Here is a 23,834-nt window from a genome sequence, read left to right as displayed (position 1 = left end):
CCCCTTCAGGAATGGGATACAGGCGAGCCATGCTGCGCGCCAGCCGAAACGGCGTCTCCGGCGTTTTCCACTGCTCAAGAATAATATCCCGAATATCCTGATGCATAGGAAAAGAGCGGGAAACGGAACGGAACCCTCGTAACAGAGGGTCCCCCACACGCGGAGTCTCCGGCGGCGCGTCCTCAAAACGCAAAGCCGAAGAAACCTGTTGAATAAGGTCAGGCAGCTCATCTCTCTGAAAAAGGCGCACCACGGACGCCTCGTCACTGGAGAACGGGAAACCCGACAACCCGCCGCCAGCTTCCGTCCCCTCCAGAGGGTCCTGGAATTCCTCAGAAGGGTCCAGGTCCTCCTCCAGACCGACACGTTCCTCCGACCACAAATCCTCATCCCACGACACCCGCGGACGCTTGGACAAGAGAGGCGGCGGAGGGGACGTCACGTCAGACGAGAGAGGCAAAGCCGCAGGGAGCACGGAGGAAACCCCACCCCCCGAGACCCCCTGGGCGCAACCGGGACCCCCAGCCGCCTGAAAATAGGCTTTGCATAAAGAAAAGAAAAAATCAGGGGAAAAACCCCCCGAGGGTCCCAAGGGACTCCCTGCCACAGCAGGGGACCCAGCAGAAACCTGCCCCTGCTTAGCCAAAACAGGGGGAAGGTCACCTGAGGTGGAAGACAAAATGGAGGGGCCAGACAGAGAAGATGGCGTCTTTCCCGCCAAAACAGCTCCCTCCATAGCCTGCAGCGGCTGAGAGACCTGAATAGTCTCAGCCGCTAAAACAGGCAAGCCGGCATCAGCTGTCAAAATATCAGCTGAGAGGGAATCCTCTAAAACCCGACCGTCGGCGGCTCGGGGAATCCCTCCGTGGGCGGACGGAGAAGACCGGGCTTCTCCACCGTTCCCTGCCGACTCGCGAGGCACCATCGGCGGGGAGCTCTGGGCGCCTGCAGCCGCTGCCGACGGAGCTCCTCCACCGCACCGGCCTGAACACCGCTTGCACAGGCCGGCCGCGAGTGCCTCGCGTCTGGAGCACAATGAGCACTTTTTCCCTTTAGAAGTGCTCATTGCTCCATACGCGACCTAGCTGTAAAAAAAGTGCCGGTTAGTTGAAAAAATACAGTAAAATACAGTTTTCTTAAAGGGATACAACCCTCCAGACCAGCACTACCTCAGGATTTTTTTTTTTTTTTTTTTTTTTACAGAACAGACTCCACAGGCTCTCGAAGCAATATGCCTTGCTTGATTTAGGGGGCAAGGCTTACTGCTGAGGCTCCTCTAAAAAAATATGGGGAGGTGGAGGAAGTGGGGGGAGGGACCCCGCTCGTGACCCGCCGGGTTTGACACCCCCGAGGTCGGACGAACCCCCAAACAGAGTCCGTCCAAGCTCCGTCCGGCTAAAAACAGGGACAATAAACCTCTAAACAAATTCCAACAGCCCTACCAAGGGAGATGGGTACAGATCACTCAACACCTGCTGGAGACTGAAAGAAGACTGAGGGAAATAGAGAGGAGGGGCTAGGATATACTGTCCCAAAGTTTTGTTTTCAGTCTCCACCTGCTGGTCATGATTAGATATATACCCAATCGTAAAGTTAACCTCTACTGGTCTGGAGAGTGCTAAAGAAAAGTATGCTATTTGAAGAGGGGGAATTAGGGAAAGAGGGGTTAAGTCCTTGGTAGGGTCACCATATTTGTAAACTAAATAAAAAAAGAGGACACATAACCCCGCCCCAGCCCTGCTGTACCCTCCCACTAGTCTCACTCCTACCCCACCCCCAGTGCAGCCTCTATCTCCCTCTAGCCTTCCTCCTGAGTCTCCCATGTCCCCACGTTCCTCTTCAGTGCTGCAATTTCAAACTTCAGGCAGCTGACAACTGGCAGTGTTAACAACATGATCCTGCTGCCATCAGCTTGCCACAGAAGCCTTTGCTATACAGTATCCTGCCTAGGTGGGAGCAGAAGTCGCTGCAGAGCGAAGGCTTCTGGGGTAGGCTGACAGCAGCAGGATCATGTTGCTAACTGTTGGCAGCCTGAACTTTGGAAATTGCAGTGCCTTAAGAGGTACATGGGGATAGGTCAACGAGAGAACCATATTTATTTCCAGGGTGGGGCTGGACTGAAGAGAGTCCAAAACCTGGAACATAAGAATAGCCTTACTGGGTCAGACCAATGGTCCATTAAGCCCAGTAACCCGTTCTCTCGGTGGCCAATCCAAGTCTCTAGAAACTAGCCAAAACCCAAGGAGTAGCAACATTCCATGCTACCGAATCGATCCAGGGCAAGCAGTGGATCCCCCTGTCTTTCTCAATAACAGACTATGGACTTTTCCTCCAGGAAATTGTCCAAATCGTTCTTAAAACCAGCTACGCTATCCACTCTTACCAAACTCCCTCCAGTCCAGGAAACAGTCCAGACACCCAGACAGTCCTCTAAAAAAAGGACATGTCCAGGCAAATTCGGACATCTGGTATCACTAGTCCTTGGGGGGGTGTAAGTCATGCTACTACTTAAACATTTCTATGGTGCTGCTAGAGGTGAAAGGTCACTTTGGGCAGCCAAAAAACCTAGAGACTTGAAGAAAGCACAGATGGTTTATTAGCATACGTATGCGACTCCCGAGCTTCAAGCTGGCTTCAGAAGTGCTGAAACCAGGACGTTACAGAGATATTTATACATTCTTCTGGCTATACAACTGAATTCTAGAAAAAACTTTTCACGTGTTACTTTTCTTAACAATCATTGGTCCTCAGCTCACACTAGCAGGTCACTTATCTAGGCCCTGCAGTCTTTCTGTTACGTCGTTTATGCTGAGATAGTCATAAGAAGTTAGAATGTCCAAGCTAACACTCAAGGCAGGCAGGCTAGAACCTGAGATAAGTTAGGTCTGTAGCTAAACATAATTCAGCATTTTATTAAAGAGAAAACTTAGTTCAACACTTAGGAAAACCAGTCCCAGACTCCTTCAGAGGTACACAGCATTGTATATTAAAACATTTAAGAGACAGTCCCTACTCAGTAGAGCTTACAATCTAATCCAGTGTTCTTCAACCGCCGGTCCGTGGACCGGTTCCGGTCTGCAAAAATTTATTGCCAGTCTGTGAAGGATTCGGGTCTTCTCCACAAACTGTACACTAGGCAGGAAGAGAGGCTGCTGCCGTCGCATATGCCAGGACTTCTGCCTCCTGCCTTCTCCAGGTCTCCTGCCGCGTATGCCTCCTGCTTTCGCTGGGACTCCTACGTTCGCTGCGTATATCTCCACACCCCCAGACCAGCAGCGGCAGCTCTGTGTGTTTTTAACTTCGGCACAATAAGCAGTAGTTTAGCTGCGGTTTCATGAGGCAGCCTCAGGGTCTTTGCTAGGCCGGCCCGCTTCAATGATGCAATGTGGGCTGGCCTAGCAAAGGCCCCGAGGCTGCTTCATGAAACCACGGCTAAACTACTGTTAGGGGCAGCTGTGTGCCAAAGTTAAAAGCACACAGAGCTGCCACTAGGCTAAAGAGAGGAAATATTTGCTGGAGAGGGAAGGAGGGGAGTACGGAGGGGAAGGGGTACTCCTAGACAGGGGAGGATGGAGGGGAAGGGGTACTGCTGGACAGAGGAGGAGGGAAAGGGAAGGAAAGAGAGTTACTATTGGATAAGGGGAGGAGGAAATGGAGAAGGGGTACTGCTGGAGAGGGGGGGAGGAAAACAGGAAGGAAACATCTGGCAGGGAGATTAGAGGAGGAGAAGGAGTTAGGATGGAATGGAGAGATCAGATGAGGGAAAGGGGAGAGACAGAGGAATGAGAAAGTAGAGAGAGATTGATGTTGGGAAGGGGGAACAAAGATGCTAGATCTGGTGTAGGAGAGATAAAAATGAAGAGAGCAGAATGAATCATGAAAAAAGGAGAGAGGGGGCACAGGCTGGATGGAAAGGGGAGAGGGGCATAGAAAGAAGGCAGAAACCATATGGAAGGGGGAGAGGGCAGACAGTGGATGGAAGGGGCAGATGCTGGATTGAAGAGACAGAGGGCAGACGCTGGATGGAAGGGAGTGAAAAGACGATGAAAGCAGAAACCAGAGACGACAAAAGGTAGAAAAAAAATAATTTTATTTCTATCTTGTGATTAGAATATATCAGATTTGAAATATGCATCCTGCTAGAGCTGGTGTTTGACATAAATGGGGACTGCAAAGCCCAGCAGTGCTTCTCTAGCTTCCAGCTGGCTTAGGGTTCTCTCTGACCAGGGAGTGCCCTAGTTGCACTCCCCTAACACTATTCATATGTGCCCTGTCATGTGTGGCTGCGGTATTCTATTAGCATGATATTTCTGTGTACCATTATGTAATAATTTGGCTTATTCAGTTTTCTTGATAGAGGGGATATATGTGAAGGGGAGGGGAGATGGGTTTTGTTGATCCTTGCCCTGTATTATTTGTATTTATAAAATGACAATTGTACAGAATATTGTTTCTTTTTATACTTGAATAAAATATGTTCAATATAAAATCATAACTATTTGAGGCTTCTGCAGATGGGATCAGATGGTTTGCGGACTGAACTTGTGTGTGTGTGTGGGGGGGGGGGGGGTATTTCAGTCTCAGTAGTTTGCCTGTCCACAAAATAATTATTTTATTTCTGGATCCATAGGTGTAAAAAGGTTGAAGAGCACTGATCTAATCAAACAGACAAGTAGGTGGTTAAGGGATTTCTCGGGCATGTGTGCTTTACAAGCGCCTGGAAGTTAGGACTTAAAAGCAACCTGGAGAAAGTGAGTTTTGAGCCTGGATTTAAATACAAAAGAGAACACAGTAGTCTCATTTATCCCTGCAGAATGATGCACAGACCCACAAGGCCGGTAAATTCCACAACGCACAGTAATAGAACGCCCCCAAAGTAAACGGACAACTGACTTTGAAAAAGCAGGAAAGCATTGATGCCCCTTGAATCTGTTCTCTTTGGCGTTACTCCTCCCTTTCCTGTTCCTAACCGATCAGCGCCAGTGATGTCATTAAACTGCGCCTGTTGGCGGTCCTTGATCGCTTATTCGGAAGAAGGCGCGGGAAGCTTCAGATTCTGAGACGACGGCGCCAGCGGCAGAAACTGCAATGTTGAGGTAGCAAAAGAGAGATTTGGGGTGGGGTGCTCTTGGCATAGGCCCGGCTCATGTTCCTCTTGTTTTAATGCGAAAAGTTATCTAATATTTCGTGATAGTGGTGTATTTTATGATGCTGAACAAAAGCTGATTGCCGTTTTCTGACCTCGAGAATTGTCAACTTATTTCCGAATTGTATTCTCTGTCGACTAGGGGATCTCTCCAGGAAATCCCGGCTTCCAGCTGCAATGTGATGACGACCAGTTTCTCTTGGTCTTGGGACCCGCGCAAGAGTAAGGACTTGCTATCGGCCATGGGGGTTTCTCACATGGAGAATCAGGAGAATCTGCCCCTGGATAGCATCTATAATGGTTTTTCATCTAAGAAGCGACAGAAGGTTCAGGAAGAGGAGAGAGATCAGCTTTTCGTAATTGCACGGAGACAGAAGCCTAACAAGGAGCCCACCCCAGGTACTACTACTATGTAATGCAGGTGGCCAAAAAAAACAGTGATAAATAATTATAAAAAATCTGATATGGGAAGCATGAATAAATCAGATACCTTAAGTCAAGGGTGTCCAACCTGCATGTGGCCCCGTGAAGTATTTTGTGCGGCTCCGATCGAGGGTGATGCAATGTTTTCTTCTGCTGCCCCAGGGTGTATATTGTCTTGCCGGCTCCCTCCTCTGTCTTGCTGCAGCGTTTGCGCGGCCCTAGAAACATTTTTTTTCGGCCAATACGGCCCAGGGAAACCAAAAGGTTAGACACCCCTGCCTTAAGTGATAGGTAGCAAGATATCTTTGCAATGATAGAGCATCTCTTCTGTTATGTTTGCTGTGACTTCTGAATCTGGGACTAGGTACCTTATGAGTAAGGGATAGGTAGCAAGATATTGGAACAAGGTAAAACCAGGATCCTCCAGGATGAACAGTATTGAAATCCTGGTTAAAAAACCACCAGGATTTTCCTACTTTAACAGCAGACTGCTTTTTTTTTTTTTATTGGCACAACTGCTATCCATGTACATGGAGTCCCCTACTGACATATTTTCAATAAAAATTTAATGAAAAAAAAAAGAATTGCATAGACAATTATTTGCACAGAAAGAACAACGCTTATTATTCTAGACACATGGGTCCTCCAGGTAATGAATCCAACATAAACCGCTACAACTCACCCCAAACAGCAGCATTATGTAGTACAAAATAGATAAACACTAAATCAACATAACAAGGTAATCCCACTTCAAATAATACATTGTCCAGTACTCTCATTCCCCCAGCTCCCCTCCCCTCCCATCCCACAAATGAGCCACTCATGAACCGCAAAAACATCATCTATGCAATGTCTGAACTTAATGTCCCCTGCTGACATCTTAATTCCTTCTTTGCCCTGTCCTGCCCCCTATGATTTGTCATTCTATTCCTGTGTGGGTGGACAGGCAGAGAAGGAAAAGACATCAGTGCGGGGCTCCCTGAAGAATGATAGCAAAAGAGGCAATCAAAACAAGCTGTAGCTTATCCAGGCAGTGGGGGGGGAAAAAAAGCAACACTTTGGATTTAAAAGGTGACCTTTAGTAAGCTGGTTAAACTTATTTAAACTAATTACTAAGCAAGTGAATGTTGCTGTCTTTTAAACAGTGCAGGATGTAGCTCCTTCTCCTTCCTCTGCTGTTTCTAAACCTGCAGCAGGAAGAGATCAGCACTAGAGAATGACACAGTGGCGGGCTAGCCGCATTTAGCCACAGGTAACCCGCCAAAATGGGGAAGAAAAAATAGTGGCCTCTGCGGGACGGGGACAAGGCCATTCACCGCCCCGTGGAGCGGTCAATGGACTTGTCCCCGCAGTGAGGCAATCAAGATCGCGCGGTCCCCGCCATCTCCCTCCCTCCACCTCACCTTTGAATTGGAAGAGCACCGCCGGTTGAATTTCTGCCAGTCCGCACGAAGAAAAAAAAAAAAAGCCTCTCCTTTTCTCCTGCTCCTACCGCCATGCTGCAGCTACTAAAGCCGACAGGAAATCTATCCGACGTCAATTCTGACGTCGGAGAGGACGTTCTGGGCCAGCCAATCGCTGCCTGGCTGGCCCAGAACAACCTCTCCGACTTCAGAATTGAGTCGGAAAGAAGACTTCCGGCTTTAGCAGCTGCAGCATGGCGGTAAGAGAAGGGGAAAAGGACGGAGGCTTTTTTTTTTTGAGCGGCAGGGAGGCAGCAGGTTGGCTTTGGCTAGGGAGGGAGAAAGGTAGACAGGCACAGGTAGGCAGGCAGGCAAGCTTCGGGGGTGGGGGTGGGACAAAGTGTGGAAGGCAGTGAGAGGGACATAGGAAGGAGGCACTGGGGGCACTAAAGACAGGAAGGGGCACTTAAGGACATGGGAAGGAGGCACTGGGGACACTAAAGACAGGAAGGGGCACTAAGGACATGGGAAGGAAGCACTGGGGAACTAAAGACATGGGAAGGAGGTACTGGGGGCACTAAAGACATGGGAAGGAGGCACTGGGGGCACTAAAGACAGGAAGGGGCACTAAGGACATGGGAAGGAAGCACTGGGGCACTAAGGACATGGGAAGGAGGCACTGGGGACACTAAATTAATGGGAAGGAGGCACCGGGGGCACTAAGGACATAGGAAGGAAAGAGGGAGGGAATAGAAAGGGACAATTCTTGGGCCTGAGTGCAGAAAGAAAGAAAGGATACACAGACAGAAGGAAACGCAACCAGAGACTCTTGAAATCAATCACCAGACAGCAAAGGTAGGAAAATGATTTTATTTTCAATTTAGTGATCAAAATGTGTCAGTTTTGAGAATTTATAACTGCTGTCTATATTTGTCTATTTTTCTATAGTTACTGAGATGACCGAGCTTGCGGAGATGGGGCAGAAACAGGGTTTTAAAATTTTAGTCCTAGTAGTTTGCCAGTCCACAAAATAATTCTTTTATTTCTGCCAGTCCACGGGTATAAAAAGGTTGAAAACCACTGATGTAGAGTATGCCGGTTTTCTTTTTCGCCAAGCCGCGCTCGCATTGATCAATCTTCTCCTCTCTTGCAACTTCCTGTTTCCGGTTGCATCAGAGGAGAATATTGAACAAATGAACACCCGCACATGCGGCTGGGCGAAAAAGAAAGCCGGCATACTCTACATCTAAGGTGAGATGGAGGGAGGGAGATGGCGGAACACTGCAGTTGGTCGGGTGTCTGCTGTTTTTGTATCACTGCCTGCCTGCGCTCACGTTCCAGATCCTCCTGCATTTTTAGTGTGCACAATTGACCTGATTCGAGCTATAGGTGAACATGGGGGACACGTCATTGAAAGGGAGGACAAGTTAATTGATTTATTTTATGTTCGGTTTTTACTACAGAGCAGAGGCACTGAAACAGATTCTCAGTGCAATAGTAGTAGTGGCAGAACTCTCTTCTGTCTTCATGGTGTTTCGCAGTACTGAGGCTTATATGGATGCTGCGGAGAAGGGGCAGTGAATGGGATGGCAGTGGCGGTGACGGGGCGGTGAAGGGAACGGCGGTGACGGGGCGGTGCAGAGGATGGTGGGCCGGGGACGGTGCAGTGACGGGGACAGATTTTTTCCCTGTGTCATTCTCAGCACCTTCTGGCTGGACTAATATGTGACGCTGTTGAAAAAATATAATCTATCTTCTGCAATAAAATGCTTGTGTCCAAGGAGCACTATAGATTATTGCCCTCTCCCCATGTTCCTTTGAAATTAGTTTTTCAACCTTAATAGAAAAGCCTAATCCAGAGTGTGAATTAACTTCAGGCATGTCCTCTGCTGACATCTTAATTCCAATCTTAATTCCTTCTTTGCCCAGCCCTGCCCCTGATGATGCGGTAGAGGGAAGGCCTCAGCTAGGCAGACCTTACAAACCTTTTCAGCCACCACTGCTGCTGCTTTAGAAGACCCTGAGGTATGTCAGGTCTTACCAGATGGAGTGTTGGTCACTAAATCAGTGAGCCTGATTTTTTTGGGGAGAATGAATTGATGCGAATCGGGCAGCACTAGTATCTACCTGAATTCAGCAACCTACACCACCTATAAGGCCGCAAACATCCATATCCAGCACTCCTTCCCCATCAAAAGCACAGGATCAGCGAGGATCCTGCAAGTCTGTTCCTAGGAAGGGCTTTATCCACCTGGATTCAGCACCCTTCATTACCTATAAGGCAGGAAACAGCCATATCCTGCAATCCTTCCCAGTTAAAAGCACAGAATCTTCCAGGATCCAGCAGGATATGTAAAATATGCTAGGAATCAGTACTCCTTCCCCTCCAAAAGGGAAAGGGGGGATTAGCAAGGTATAGATTCTTGCCAGAACTTGTAATATTTTAATTATGCAAAGTGAAAGCTTTATTCACATTGTTATCACAGAGCAGCTCTGCTTATGCTGATGCCAAAGTTATTTAATTCCCTGCCTGTTTTGCAGTTCCCTTTGTGTTCTCTAGTGATTTGTGTAAGCTATACGTTTTCTTAAAAGAGTAAATTCCTCAAATTCTTTTTGTTGTTCATTCCAGAAGTTTTTCACATTTTTGTCCTTTAATATTGAAATAATTGAGTTTCCATGTAACTAACTGACTTGGATTTGTCTGTTTGAAAATATAACCATAACATTTTTCAAAGTGCAAGATAATCTTGCTGTATCTGGAGAGCCCAAGAAAATATCTAACGTACTATTAATTGAATCTAGGAGGATAATATGTATATATGCCAAACACTAAGCTGAAGAGATTGACAAAGTCTGTAAGACTCAAGGCATTAGTCATGCCAGAGATAATAGTAATGGTGTAATCTATCGAGGGGTTCTTTTACAATAATCCTGTACACCCTCTTCCCGATAAGTAGTTAAGAATTATTCTAGTGCAATAGGTGTGCCATTCTGGACAAGCGGATTATATCCCAGTGCTTACGAGCCGTGCAGAAGGAATCCATTCCAGATTTTTTAATCCCTCTTATTTCACAGAGTGCTCTGCTGCCCCCCCTACAGTTTTGTTTTGGTTTTTTTCTTCTGCACGGCATCTGGAAGGAGTGTTTCTGATCTTCTCTGCTTATTTATTAATTTTTGGTCTTCCCCCCCTCCCCCCCTGCATATTTTCTTCATCTTTTGGTGCTAAGAGCTCCCTTAGTCGAGGGTCCAGCTCTCTCTGGAGGAGAAGCAGACTGAGTTCTGCAGCTGACAGACCAGTCCCTTGTGGTACCTGTTTAGCCAGCCTGCAGAAGCCATTTTGGAGCTTGGGGCCATCCCCTGGTAGAATTACTCACCTACTGCTTGCAGGAGTTTGAGCAAAAGCTGTTAGGCATCCATTTCACCTCTCACCTCTACTTTATGCGTGACTGCAGGGGTTGGAGGCTCAGCCCGAAGATTCAGCACTGGAAGGATGTTCTGTTTAAGGCAGTGATTTCTTCTCCCTGATCCAGCTACTTTTGGAGCTGAGGCAGGCTGCAGTACATTGCTAACACAGGTCACAGTGAGTAAGGCTGTTAAAGTCTATGAGGAAAATTGTGTGTGATGGTGGGGTTCTGCAAATGTTTTTGAAGGTTTCTACCTGTTCCATTATCCCCCACCTCTAAAATCTTAAAATCGCTAGTTTTTTCAATTTTGTTTTAGCGTTTTTTTGAGACGTGCTTTGGCACCAAAACGCTGTTGTGGCAGCCATCTTGGATTTCCCAAAGTTCTCCAGAAGCTTCAAATCATCTTGTTTTGCCTCAAAACTGGCAGGGATGGAGTCCTCAGGTTCTTTTGACCCTAATTCATGCCAGGTTTGCGCTGGATGGGCACCTGAAGAGCATGTGAAGGGAGTGGGAGTGGCCGGCTTAGCCTTCCCTTTGCTCTCTAAGGCCAAAGAATGGGCAGAAGCCTGTTTAGTTGGGTCAGTTTTCATTTCTGGGCCCTGGAATGGAGGTCGTCCTAAGCACTCAAAAACATTTTTCTGGTGGACATTACCTCAGCAAGAAAGGTCTCGGAGTTGCAGGCTCTTTCTTGCAGAGAGCTTTTCCTTCAATTTACACACTGTTTTTCCTTTCTGCTGAAGGTGATTTCAGCGTTCCATATTAGCCAGGAAGTCTAGATTGGCATTGTTCTAGTCCACAGCTTCAAAGAAAAAGGACCGGATTCTGAAGAAGTTGGATGTTAAGAGGGTTCTTCTCAGATAACCTGAACTTGTTTGTGACCTCGAGATATCTGACCATCTTTTTGTACTGACAAATCCAGCTAGTTGCGGTGTACCGGCTTCCAAAGCCATGATTGCCTGATGGATCTGTAGGGCCATTTCATCAGCATATATTGTTTGTGGGAAACAGCCCCTGTTTCTGTAAAGGCGCTTTTGACTAGAAGTGTGGCTTTGTCATAGGCAGAAGCTCAGGCGGTCTTCCCTGAGATTTGTAGGGCAGTAACTTGGTCCACTCTACATATTGTAAGGAACCAAGTATATTATTTTTTGTTTTATCCTTTATGAATGGGGATACAGTTGCTAATTTTAAAATGGATGACAAAAGAAAAAAATTGTCTCCCTCTGGAAATGGCTAACAGGCTTGAGTTGCTTAATTTGGTGGTTTTTCAGATTAGTAAAAGCCCTTTGGCTTGCTATCTGATAATTAGCAATGACCTTATGTTTAAGCTGGACCCAAATATGAGTGATCATATAGAAACCACCATGGCCGAAGAGCAGACTTACCAGTGCCATGACATGCCTGGATGTGAATAGTAAGGTGACCTAGACCTGCAAGAGATTCTGGGTAAAGAAGATTGCACCAATCGCATGCTAAAGAGAAGGGGTATAGCTTAAACTAGCCAATAACGAGTGGCTGATGTGTATTTTCCCCTCCTTAGAGAAGTTGTGCAAAGAAGACATGTGTCCTATGCCACGAATGCATGAATTTTTGGGACTTTCTATATGATCACATGGTGTAAATTTTATGAATAAAAGACTATTCCGAAAGGCTTTGGGTGCTCCTTTTTGGTTCCCTTCCTCTACAGGGCACGTGGCTTTTCTAGAGGAAGACATTGGGTAATATATATATTTCTTTGACTTAATTTATAGTCTGTAGTTGCGACAATAATATTGAGGAACTAAGGTTTTTTGTTTTTTTTTAGGAATACATAGAGGGGCATAATAATAATTAAAAAAAAAAGTCTAAGTCCCCCTTTGGCCTAAGGCCTTAAACGTTGAAAGTAGAAGCGGGGAAAGTGTCCATTATCAAAAAAACGTCCAAAAGGAGGTTTTTTTTGATAATGGCCTGCCTCTATGTTCAGCCTGCCTCTGATAATGGCCTGCCTCTACCCAGACCACCACTACGTCTAAACCTACACCATATAATCAACCTAAAAAAGGCCTAAGCCCCAAACGTCCAAAACAAGAGCTTTTAGGCGAAGGAGGAGCCAGTCCTTCGCCTAAAAGCTGGATTCTGTAACCGGTGTCTGTCAAAAACACCTGTTACAGAATCTCCCCCCCTATAACGAACCAGGCAGGAGGGAGCCCAAGCCCTCCTGCCCCGAGGCACCCCCGACTCGATCAGGGCAAGAGGGAGCCCAAGCCCTCCTGCCCCGAGGCACCCCCGACTCGATCAGGGCAAGAGGGAGCTCAAGCCCTCCTGCCCTGATGAACTGCGACCCCCCCCCCCCCCCCGCTAACATCAGGGCAAGAGGGAGCACAAACCCTTCTGGCCCGGCGATCTCCAAATCCCCTCCCCCCCCACACACACGATCCGGCCAGGAGGGAGCCCAAGCCCTCCTGGCCCAGCGATATTCTCTAACCCCCACCCCCCCCACTAAAATACGGGCAAGAGGGATCCCAGGCCCTCCTGCCCTCGACGCAACCCCCCCACGACCGTCCCACCCGAACCCCCGATCGGCCCAACGCGCGAACCCCCCACCCCCCCCTTCCCCGTACCTTAAAATTGTTGGTCGGATGGACAGGTGCCAAGCTCATCCGTCTGACAGGCCAGCCATCTTGGGAATGGCTGGCCTTAGGGCCTGATTGGCCCAGGCGGCTCAAACCCCCCCCACAGATGGTTCTTGAGGTGCCTGGGCCAACCGGAATCGGCCCAGTTGTCTTAGGCCTTTCTGTGGGCTGGGCCTTTGGTACATGGGCCGGGTGGACTTGGTGGGGGGGGTTTCGGGATCGTGGGGTAAGAGGGCTTCGGCTACCTCTTGCCCCGATGTCAGCTGGGGGGTCGTGGTTCACCAGGGCTGGAGAGCTTGGGCTCCCTCCTGCCCTGATTATGTCACGGGGTTTGGGGATGCCGCGGGGTAGGAGGGCTTGGGCTCCTTCCTGCCCCGATAATGTGGGGGGAGGTGATGTATCGCGGCAGGAGAGATTGGCTATCTCCCCTGCCGCGATGCGATCACTCCTCTATCCGAACTGCTACAACCCGCGGCAGGAGAGATTGGGCATCTCTCCTGCCGCGGGTTGCGGCAGTTCGGGTAGAGGGGTGATCGCATCGCGGTAGGGGAGATGAGGTATTTCTCCTGCCGCGATGGTTGCAGTTGGGGTGGGTAGGTTGCCAGGCCGCTGTACTGATCTCACCTGACGCCATCAGCTCAGCAGCCCGTTTTTCAGCACTTATACCTGTTTTGACTTGGTCTAAGTCAAAACGTATAAGTGCTGACTAGGCAACCTGACAAAATCTTTGGTTATACGTGTTGTACGCCTAGGTGTAGGTCGGCCTACCTCCCGCCCACCGCCCGCCCTTTCCCCTCATCTAAAAATGCCTCTTTTCTCTCTGTGCGTTTAGAGGCAGGGGAAAGGCCTAAGCTGGTTTTAGATACGTCTAAAACCAACTTTGATTATGGGTACTTGGACGATCAGGCTTTTTGATCGTCCAAGTACCCATTTAGGCCACTTTAGACGTTTTTTTTTTGTTTTTGTTTTATTATTATGAGTCCCATAGAGTAAGAGCTAGCTGATTTAGGTTAAGTTCTAAAATGTGATCAGACTTTGAAATTCATCTGTTTGCCTCTAGTTTATATATTAACCAGCTGCACTAGTTCTATTCTCTCTTGTAATTATTCTTTCAATAAACCAATATGATTATTTAAGTTCATTCCTGGTTTCCTTTGTCATATTTTTGGGAACATTGCTTGTAAAGGGAGATTTGGGAATATGGGATCAGTTTCCTGATAATAGCTTTGGGTGAAAACATAGTGAAAGAGAGAAAGTTCACACATTGGTGTCAAACACAAGGCCCGCCTGGCTGTTTTATGCAGCCTGCGGTCCGATGCCCCCAGTGTTACCTTGTGGCTGGCTCCCTCCTCCTCACAACCTCCCTCGCGCGTCCCACACCTCATCCAGAAGTATTCCTACTGACATTGCAACGTCAGAGAGAAGGCTTCCGGTTCAGGTGCAGGACGCTTGAGGAGCTGCTGCATGCGGCTCCGTGCACATTATGGCTAAGAGGAGGAGGGAACCGGCCACAAGATAACACCAGGGGGCATTGGAGTGCGGGCTGCATAAAATGGCCAGGTTGGAGCCGGCTAGAAGGTTAGACACCCACTGGAGGGGAGGCACAGCAAGGTAGGGGGAATGATTTTATTTTCAAGTTAGTGTTTGAATTGTGTCAATTTTGAGCATTTTAATTTGCTGTCCATCTTTTGCACTGCTCAGGAATAAATACATTTGTTTCTTTTTCTCTGGGGGTTGTACTGCATGCAGAATCTTGAAAAGGTGTTTTTTAAAAAAATATATTAATACTTTTAGTTTTTGGTCCCTTATTTGCATTGGGGTTATTATCTGTTCTGGTAGGAATGAATGTTGAGAAGCATACAGTGTGTTTTGTGTAGTTTTAATTTTGTGGTTAACCATTACCATTATGCGTTAATAAGATTATATTATTTGTGTATATAAGAAAAATGAATGGAAAAAATGGTGTTATAATATGGGGGGTGGGATCTGGTGCGCAGAATGGGCGGGTTCTGGCCCGCGACTTAGCCTGTGTTTTGGATTTCGAACCCTTAATGTGATTGAGTTTGACACCCCTGTTCTAGACAATAGGGTTATTTCCCCATACATGCATGCTCTGCAGAAGGAATCCACTAAAGATTTTTTTACTCTGCCTCTGTAGTACTTCACTGATCGGTTTAGAAACATAGAAACATGACGGCAGATAAAGGACAAATGGCCCATCCAGTCTACCCATCCACAATAACCATTATCTCTTTCTCTCTCTGAGAGATCCCACATGCCTTTTCCAGGCCCTCTTGAATTCAGACACAGTCTCTGTTTCCACCACCTCTTCCGGGAGACTGTTCCACGCATCTACCACTCTTTCCGTAAAAAAGTACAGTGGTACCTTGGTATACGAGTATAATTCGTTCCAGAAGCATGCTTGTAATCCAATGTACTCGTATATCAAAGCACATGTCCCCATAGGCCACAATGTAAACTGAAACAATTCGTTCCACAACCAAGATTTACTATGGTGGCCCAGGGATGGGTGGGTATTTGTCTTGGGCTGCAGCTCTTGCAGCATGGTGGTTTCCTTTCCCCGGGGTCCCCGTGCGGCTCTCCTCCCTCTTCGGCGATGCCTTTGCCATTAACCAGCGCCTCCCGGCTTCGGTTCAAGCCAGCCATCCTCCAGACGCATGCGCAGGACCTCTGCACTCCCCCATCAAGCCAGCGCCGCTCCAACAATACGCGCACCATGTACAAGCACGCAGGACGTCCTGCTTGTACGTTGTGCGCGTGTTGTTGGAGCGGAGCCGGCTTGACGGGGGAGTGCAGAGGTCCTGCGCATGCGTGGTCAAATTTCTTTAGCCCAAAGATCAGTCTGAGCATTTTGAATTATACATAGCCGCTGCATATTTCTTTGAGAGATTGTCGGGTAAACAATGTTGCAATAATCAAGTTGACTAAGAATCAACTTCTGTCATAGTTATCCATAAAATAGAAGGCCAAATGTACTTATACAGAAAAAATGTTTAAGGCATCACATCTGCAGTATTATATTCTATGTTTTAAATCCTAAGAATATGAAAGGTGATAAATTTTCATGTGTCTTTATTTTAGGCATTTGGGGTGCTATGCCAGATGAACTGCTGCTGGGCATCTTCTCATATTTATCCCTAAGTGAACTGCTAAAAGTTTCTAATGTCTGTAAGCAATGGCATCGCCTTTCGTAAGTGATTTTTCTTCAATTTTTTATCTGTTTTTCTGTTGCTAAGCAAAGGTCATATTTTTCTATATTCCACCTAGTGTACCTCTGTGCTTATAGCTGGAGACTCTCTGCTCATACATAACATAGCTAGATTCTTTAACTGTTGTTGGTCACCAGCAGTGGAGATGAAGGTAATTTCCTGATGACAGTAGAATTGCAACATTACTTTATGTGTTTGAATTGTGTCTCAGAGGAGTGCAGTGCTTTTTTGTTATAGGATTTGTATTTCTATTGTGGCTCAAGGAGGCCACTGCTGAAGAAAGCTGCAGGTAGAGCCATGCAGATGCTGCTTCCACCGTGAGCGTAATGCTGTGGCATGTACAGGCTAAGAGTGTGCAAATTTTATGCAATCAAAATTGCATGTGCAATTGAGTAACAAGTTGATAATTTGGATCCTAATATTATCACAGTTAATCGGCTCCAATTAGAATTTGCACGCTGATCTTCAGTATTATTTTATAAAGATGTACAAAAAAATCTTTTAGCATTGAATTGAAAAGGGTATGGCCATTGAAGGGGCATGGGCGGGTTGGGGTGTTCACTAAAAATGTGTGCAGTACTATAGAATTTGGTGGACCTTTGCCTAACTAAAGCTTAAGGCAGGGGTGTCCAACATGCGGCTCCGTGAAGTATTTTGTGCGGCCCCAGTCGAGGGCGATGCAGTGCTTTCCTCTGCTGTCCCCAGGTGTTTACCATTTTATCGGCTCCCTCCTCTGTCTTGCTGCAGCGTTTGCGCATTTGTGCGGCTCCAGAAACATTTTTTTCGGCTGATGCGGCCCAGGGAAGCCAAAAGGTTGGACACCCCTGGCAAAAGGATTTACACCAGGTTTCAGTTGGTGTAAATTCTCATGCCCATAGTGAGCAAGGACACTGGTAGTACATGCTATTCTATAAATGGCACCCAGTTCAGAATGCTGTTATAGAATTGTACTTAGTGTGCATCTTTTTAGCATTTACTGAATTTAGTCCTCTGTGCATAAATATTCTAGTGCCACAGGTGTGTCATTCTGGACGGATGGGTAACATCCCAGTACTTGCGAGCCATGCAGAAGGAATACACATAGTAACATAGTAAATGACGGCAGATAAAGACCTGGATGGTTCATCCAGTCTACCCATTAGTTATATCCATTAAAAATTAATGATTAAATTAACTTGTCTCTTTTTTGATATTTTTGGAAAATAGACTGTAAAGTCAACACTCCAGCTTTTGAATCCTAACGCCTTTGTTAGAGGGCTCTGCTACTCCTTTTCAGCAAGGAATGTTGATACTATTCAATTTCTGCTAGGAACTTGTGACCTGGTATGGCCAGGATACTGGGCTGGATTGGCTATTGTTCTGACCCAGAAGGCTATTTATGTTCTTATGTATTTGGTACATAAACATTCCAAATAATAAATTGCTGGTAGTCAACTGTCCAAATATGTTCAAGACTGAGCTGCTCCGCTCCTTCCATTCTCTATTTCTGTAAATAATACTGTTTCATTTCTTTCTCCTCTGCTGATATCCTTGGAATTGTCTTCGACTCTGACCTCATTTTCTATGCACATCCAACAAAATGCTAAAGCCTGTCGCTTCTATCTCTACTTCAACCTTTTCAATATGGATTTCGTTCTAATTTTGGTACCAAAACCTTATTGATCTCTCTTCTTTCTAAAATCCAACAATTATGACTGAAAAATAAATGTTTTATTTTGCTTCAGTTTGATTTGTCCGTGGTGTTTGATGTAGTGCATCATGATATTTTGCTCCAATTACTTTCAGATATCGGTCTTAATCAGGTTGTCCTTGTTTGGTTTTCAAAATTTTTACTTTCTCGATCTTATTCAGTTAATATTGATGGTAATATTTCTAATTCCTGGCAACCTCCTTGTGGGGTTCCTCAGGGCTCTCTGCTTTCAACAATATGTTTTATTCCCAATTCCCCTTTCTCCCTTTTCTCTCAAAAATGTAACTCTACCCTCCCATTCCCTTTTATCCTCACTTTCAAGTTTGTTTTGTTAATGTCTTTTATGTCCACTCTATGCACTTTTAAATATTTACCATTTCAATTTCTTTTTCTTTATTTTTTTTAAAATTTAATGTAAACCGGCCAGATATTTGTTTGATGGTCGATATATTAAAATCTAATAAACTTGAACTTGAACTTTCACCAATCCTGTTTAATCTTTATATGACAACCTTGAATACTTACAAGCTGTCAGTGTGGGAAACGCTTTTTACTTATGCGGATGACATTTTTATTCTGATCGAGATTGACTCAAATATTACCAACTTAACTTTTAAAATAAACCACTGTATTTCTAAACTTAAAACTTGGGCTATGTCTGTCCAGATGAAGCTAAATGCAGCCAAAACTAAACTTCTGTGGTTAGGCCCAAAATTGAATTATCTTCCTTCCACTGTACTTCTGGACTCTGGAGTCTCCCTACAAATTGAGTTTTCCTCCAAGATATTAGGAATATTTTTTGATTCTTCCCTTACCTTTAAGGATCAAATAAATTCTCTGGTTAAGAAATGTTTTTTCAGTTTATGAATGCTGAGGAAGGGTAAGATCTCTTTTCCATCAACGTCATTTTTCTGTCTTGGTCCAATCAATTATACTATCTCGGTTAGATTATTGTAATGCCATTAATCTCGGCATCATAAAGAACTGCCTTCAAAGACTACAATTGATTCAGAATACCGCTGCAAAGCTGATTTACGGAAAGAGTAAATTTGATCACGTGACTCCTTTGCTTTTGAGTCTCCATTGGCTCCCGGTTTATCTCAGAATCCAGTTTAAATGTTTATGTATTATTTTTAAAATTTTATATGGTATTTTTGTTCCACTTGTTCCTCTGCTATGGAATGTTTATAGATTTTCATATGCGAGAGTCTCATCGATTTAAACTTTCTCTCCCTTCTAAGAAAGGAATTCAAAGAGTTAAGAATTTTAGTATTTCTCTGGCGTTTAAATTTCCCCAATTATGGAATGAACTTCCTCTAATTTTGAGGTGTCCCAGCTCCTTCCAATCTTTTTGTAAATCTTTAAAAACGTTTTTATTCACTAAACATTCAAAATACTGAAGGGAATATACTTCTCCCTCGGTATTCGCGGGGGATAGGGGCAGAGCCGGAACGCGAATTAAGAAAAACCACAAATAACTTCTCGTCCGGCTCTCGAGACTACGACTGGAGCTCACGGCAGCCATTTCCTATTGACGATCTACACGGGGCAGGAGCGTAGGAAGATCGATCCTGCCCCGAAAGCCCGCTAGACCACCAGGTAAGGCCGGGATGCCAGGAGGAAGGCTGGAGAGAGGCTGGAACGTCGTAAACTATGGTTACCCCCCCCCCCCAAAAAAAAAATAAAAAATTAACGAATATATGAAACCGCGAGTGTCGAAACCGTGAATGGGGAGGGGGAAGTGTAGACTTAGTAGATAAAGACAGACTGTTCACACTTTCCAAGGTAGGGAGAATGAGAGGGCACTCTCTAAAGTTGAAAGGGGATAGATTCCTTACAAACGTAAGGAAATTCTTCTTCAGCCAGAGAGTGGTGGAGAACTGGAATGCTCTTCTGGAGTCTGTTGTAGGGGAAAACACCCTCCAAGGTTTCAAGACTAAGCTGGCCAAGTTCCTGCTAAATTGGGATGTATGCAGGTGAGGCTGGACTCATTTAGAGCACTGGTCTTTGGCCTGGGGACTGCTGGGTGAGCGGACTGCTGGGCAGGAAGGACCACTGGTCTGACCCAGCAGTGGCAATTCTTATGTTCTTATGTTTTAACTTATTGTTAACCGCGTTGAGCTTGCTTTGGTTGAAGACCCTGTATATAAGGTTAAGTTTTTAATTTAGTTTACAACATCACCAAAATTCTCCCCTTCGTTCCTGAGCACTCTTCCCAGACCATTGTCCACACCTTCATAACATCTTGTTTGAACTACTGCAATTTACTTGTAAAAGGTATCCCACTGAATCACAATTTATCTTCTGCCAACCTCACTACACTCACATTAACCCTCTCCTCAAATCTTCCTATCTGCCTTTGCATACAGTTCAGACTCCTTTTATTAATCTACAATTGTGTGCATTCTTCAGCCCCTCACTCCATTCCTTAGATAAGTTGCTTTTATCTGTATCCTTCTCCTACCATGCCAATTCCAGACTTCATTTCTTTCAACTTCTGTCCCATATGCCTAGAATAGACTACTCGAGTCCATGCATCACACCCCTTCCCTTATTCAAAAGTAGGCTGAAAACCCACCTTTTCGAGATTGCCTTCAATTCATAACCCTACTGCCCTCTGCTCATCACCCTAGCCAACAGTTTAACAATTCCCCGCTAACTGTGACCCCTACCCTAGCATCTTGTTTGTCTTGATTGATTAGATTGTGAGTTCATTCATGCAGGGACGTCTGGTAGCGTTCTAGAAATAATAGTAGTAGTATTGTTAACTGCTAACATGAACTAAAATGATGAACCCAGTCTAATCCCAATAAGAATTGTGGACTGCCACATTATCTCCTTTTTCTGAATAGGATTGCAATCCCTACTCAGCAAATTCCAACCCACCATATCTGCAACCTTTGATGCTCCATAGATAAAAGATGCGCTTCCTGGAACTGAGCTATAGAAACTTGCTGTTTGTTTAGAGCTTGAAGGATATTTCTGGCACTTGCTTGATGAGGAAATTCCTCCCACATTCCAGTTGATAATCTTCAGAGCTGTCTCTGCAACTGCATCAACACTCTAAAGTAGCCTGCAATAAAAAACCCCAGACCCATAAGATATCCTAGGGGGCAAGGTCCCAGCTACCCTTACTACACTAACCTAACATTGCTCCTGTCATTTAGATGAACCTCCCTTAATACCACTGCTCTGTGAGAATAGGAGATTACTCCTTTCCCCTGTATCGCACACCTGTGCCCTCTCCCCAACTCCTTCCGTAATGTGATGAGAGCACTTAACAACAACATCCCACTCTGTAAGAACTACCCCAACTCACCTCCCCAACCATACCTGACTCATCTTACCTATCAGGTGGTCTCATCACAATCAATACCCTTGATTGCTCCCTCCTCTTAACACCTACATCATTAAAACCCAAAGCCCCCTATTGTCCAGGGTTAATAAAAACCCTTGCACAGTTCTCCAGTTCTGTTCTACATCACCAGAGCAAGAGAAGCCTACTTAAAGGGCCTGGGTCAGCTTGTAAAAAAAAAAATAAATAAATCTCATGACACAAGCGTTTTCCTTAACAGTAACTTGTAGGGCTAAGATAAGCCCAATCAAATTAAAAGGTGAGACCATGTTCCCTCAACAGCAACCCAGGATGGCTCTTTTCCTCTTAATCCTGACAGTTAAGTATCTTCTGCTGCGTCCCAGCATTCCAGCTGATCCACAGACTCCAAAGCCATTAACTGAATCATCGATTTCAGGGCTGCCATTATGAATCACCTTTAATTGGTTGAGAAATAGGAGTGCAAAGTGAATCTGGAGCTTAAGCAAGAGCAGACTGAGCTAAACACCCTTCTATGACTTGAGACTTTGTTGGAGTGGCTAATTAGGAACTAATCAGGACATTTAATTTGCACTTCTTATATTATGAAGCACTTAGCTGAGCAGCAACTGCACTACCTTTTGGATATGCGCTCTGAATCGGAAGAATGTCAATGAAATTACCTAGGAAACAGAAAGACAAGAGTTGCACAGGTAATTTTTAAAATGTCAAATCATCAGGCCCAACAGTCTCCTATAGTGGGCTCCAAGTAGGCTGCAGCTTTCACTTCTGCGATGATCTCTGCAGCCTACTTGGAGCCCACTACAGGAGATTGCTGGGCCTGGTGATCTGCCATTTTAAAATAACCTGTGCAACTCTTGTCTTTCTCTTTTTCTTTCCTAGGTAATTTCGTTGACATTCTAATGATCCAGAACTCAAATCCAAGAGGTAGTGCGGTTGCTGCTCAGCTAAGTGCTTCATAATATAAGATGTGCAAATTAAATGTCCTGATTAGTTCCTAATGAGTTTAGGGATATTAGGCTAATTATTACTTTTTGGTCCTATAGAGTCCACATTTGTTGTGTGTATAGTAATAACATTGCCGTGTGGACAACTGTTCGCATTTTTTAATAGGACAGGGCAAGCGGGAGCCACATCTTCTCTACTCCATGTGACCTGCCTCTCTTGTTAATTTTTGACTGCTTTTAGACAGGTATAAATGTGTTTGTACACTCTGTGTGTAAGTGTGTACATTGCAACTCTACTTATTCTGCCCAGATTATAGCCCCAGAACACCTGTGAGCAGAAAGTGTGCTTGTCCAATCCTTTGGTCGTGTCGCAGGATTCATTATTGTCATTTTAACTTATCTTGGCAAGTTGAGAGAATCATTCTTCAATATGGTATGTTGACGCCAATTCTTCTGCCCTCTAGGTTTGATGAATCGCTGTGGTACAGCTTGGATGTAACGGGTAGGACCCTACTTCCAGGTGTGCTTGGTCAGCTGCTCTCTACTGGCGTTGTTGCTTTCCGTTGTCCAAGGGCTTGTGTGGGGGAGCCTTTATTTAAAAACTCAAGGTAAGGAAATCGGAACAAAAGAGATATCTCTATAGTGACTTAATACCTTGTACCATGACCAGTTCAACCCTTCATTGTATCTGCTGGTATCGTGGTTTGTTGGTTGTTGTTGTGTCCCATTTTCTGCCTTTGGTTTAGCAATGATTACACCATGTTTAAAGCCAGAAATATTCTCGAATGTTATGAAAGACAGGTTTGCGGAGGCATGTAATGACTGTTGTGGATTACACTATTGGATAGAGCAACCCTCTATACTTTTGTGTGAAATAGAAATTGCCTTACCATACTCTTGTGCTGAATCTGACTGGAGTATAACACTTCGGTTTGGTCTTTTACATTCATCTATGGATCTTCATGTCTTAACCTTATGTAAAGATGTGGTGTGCTAACCCAGCCTGGACAAATCTAGGAGTAATTTCCTAAATTTAGGTGCTAGTGAAGATACAGAAAGCAGCAATGTGGGGATAGAGAACATGCAAGGGGAACGGGAAGAAGCATCATTGAGAGAAAGGGTGAATGTCATATTTTCTACCCCAGAGGGCAGCTTTTTGATGTATAATTATACAGTGCTTTTTTTTTACAAAAAGTATTGTATAAATTCAATTTATGGTTAAAACCAAAATCACCTAAGTTAAAGTCTCTACATTCTTTTAAATTACATTTGTTCGAGATTAAACAGGGATCTGCAGACATTTTTTGTTATGCAGGTCATTTCACACTATTTTTCTTTTGTTGTAGTTCTCTCCGTGTTCTGCACATTGATCTGTCTAACTGCACCATAAATGTTTCTGCGCTCCAGAGTATTCTTTGCCGCTGCCATAGAATACAGAACCTCAGCTTGGAAGGATTGGTGCTTTCTGATGACATCATTAGGTAAGTATCTACTATTGGAAGTAAGAGCAAAAGAGAACAACAGCTACACAAACTGCAAAGCATAAAAATAAATTTCCTTTTGTTAGATATATTAGTGATAGGAGGACTGGCCTTGTCCCCGTACCTGAGGCAACCAATCGATTTCTCCCCCCCCGTTCCTGCAGGTT

The 23,834-nt window shown here is 45.2% G+C and overlaps 1 protein-coding gene across 1 annotated transcript in view; it reads left to right on the top strand.

Annotated features, from left to right (window-relative positions):
- Positions 1-4,942: 4,942 nt before the first annotated feature.
- The window catches only part of SKP2 (S-phase kinase associated protein 2), a 67,468-nt gene continuing 48,576 nt past the window's right edge, over positions 4,943-23,834 (top strand). Inside the window, exons 1-5 of the mRNA XM_033929218.1 lie at positions 4,943-5,096; positions 5,289-5,545; positions 16,088-16,196; positions 22,651-22,794; positions 23,533-23,667. Coding sequence (XP_033785109.1) covers positions 5,089-5,096; positions 5,289-5,545; positions 16,088-16,196; positions 22,651-22,794; positions 23,533-23,667 — 653 coding nt within the window. The 5' untranslated portion in view covers positions 4,943-5,088. The remainder of the gene's footprint in view (positions 5,097-5,288; positions 5,546-16,087; positions 16,197-22,650; positions 22,795-23,532; positions 23,668-23,834) is intronic.

This window comes from Geotrypetes seraphini, chromosome 1 (genome assembly GCF_902459505.1).
Source record: "Geotrypetes seraphini chromosome 1, aGeoSer1.1, whole genome shotgun sequence".
NCBI lineage: Eukaryota > Metazoa > Chordata > Amphibia > Gymnophiona > Dermophiidae > Geotrypetes > Geotrypetes seraphini.
The sequence above is the reverse complement of the archived record's forward strand: the minus strand, read 5'-3'. Positions and strand labels throughout refer to the sequence as shown.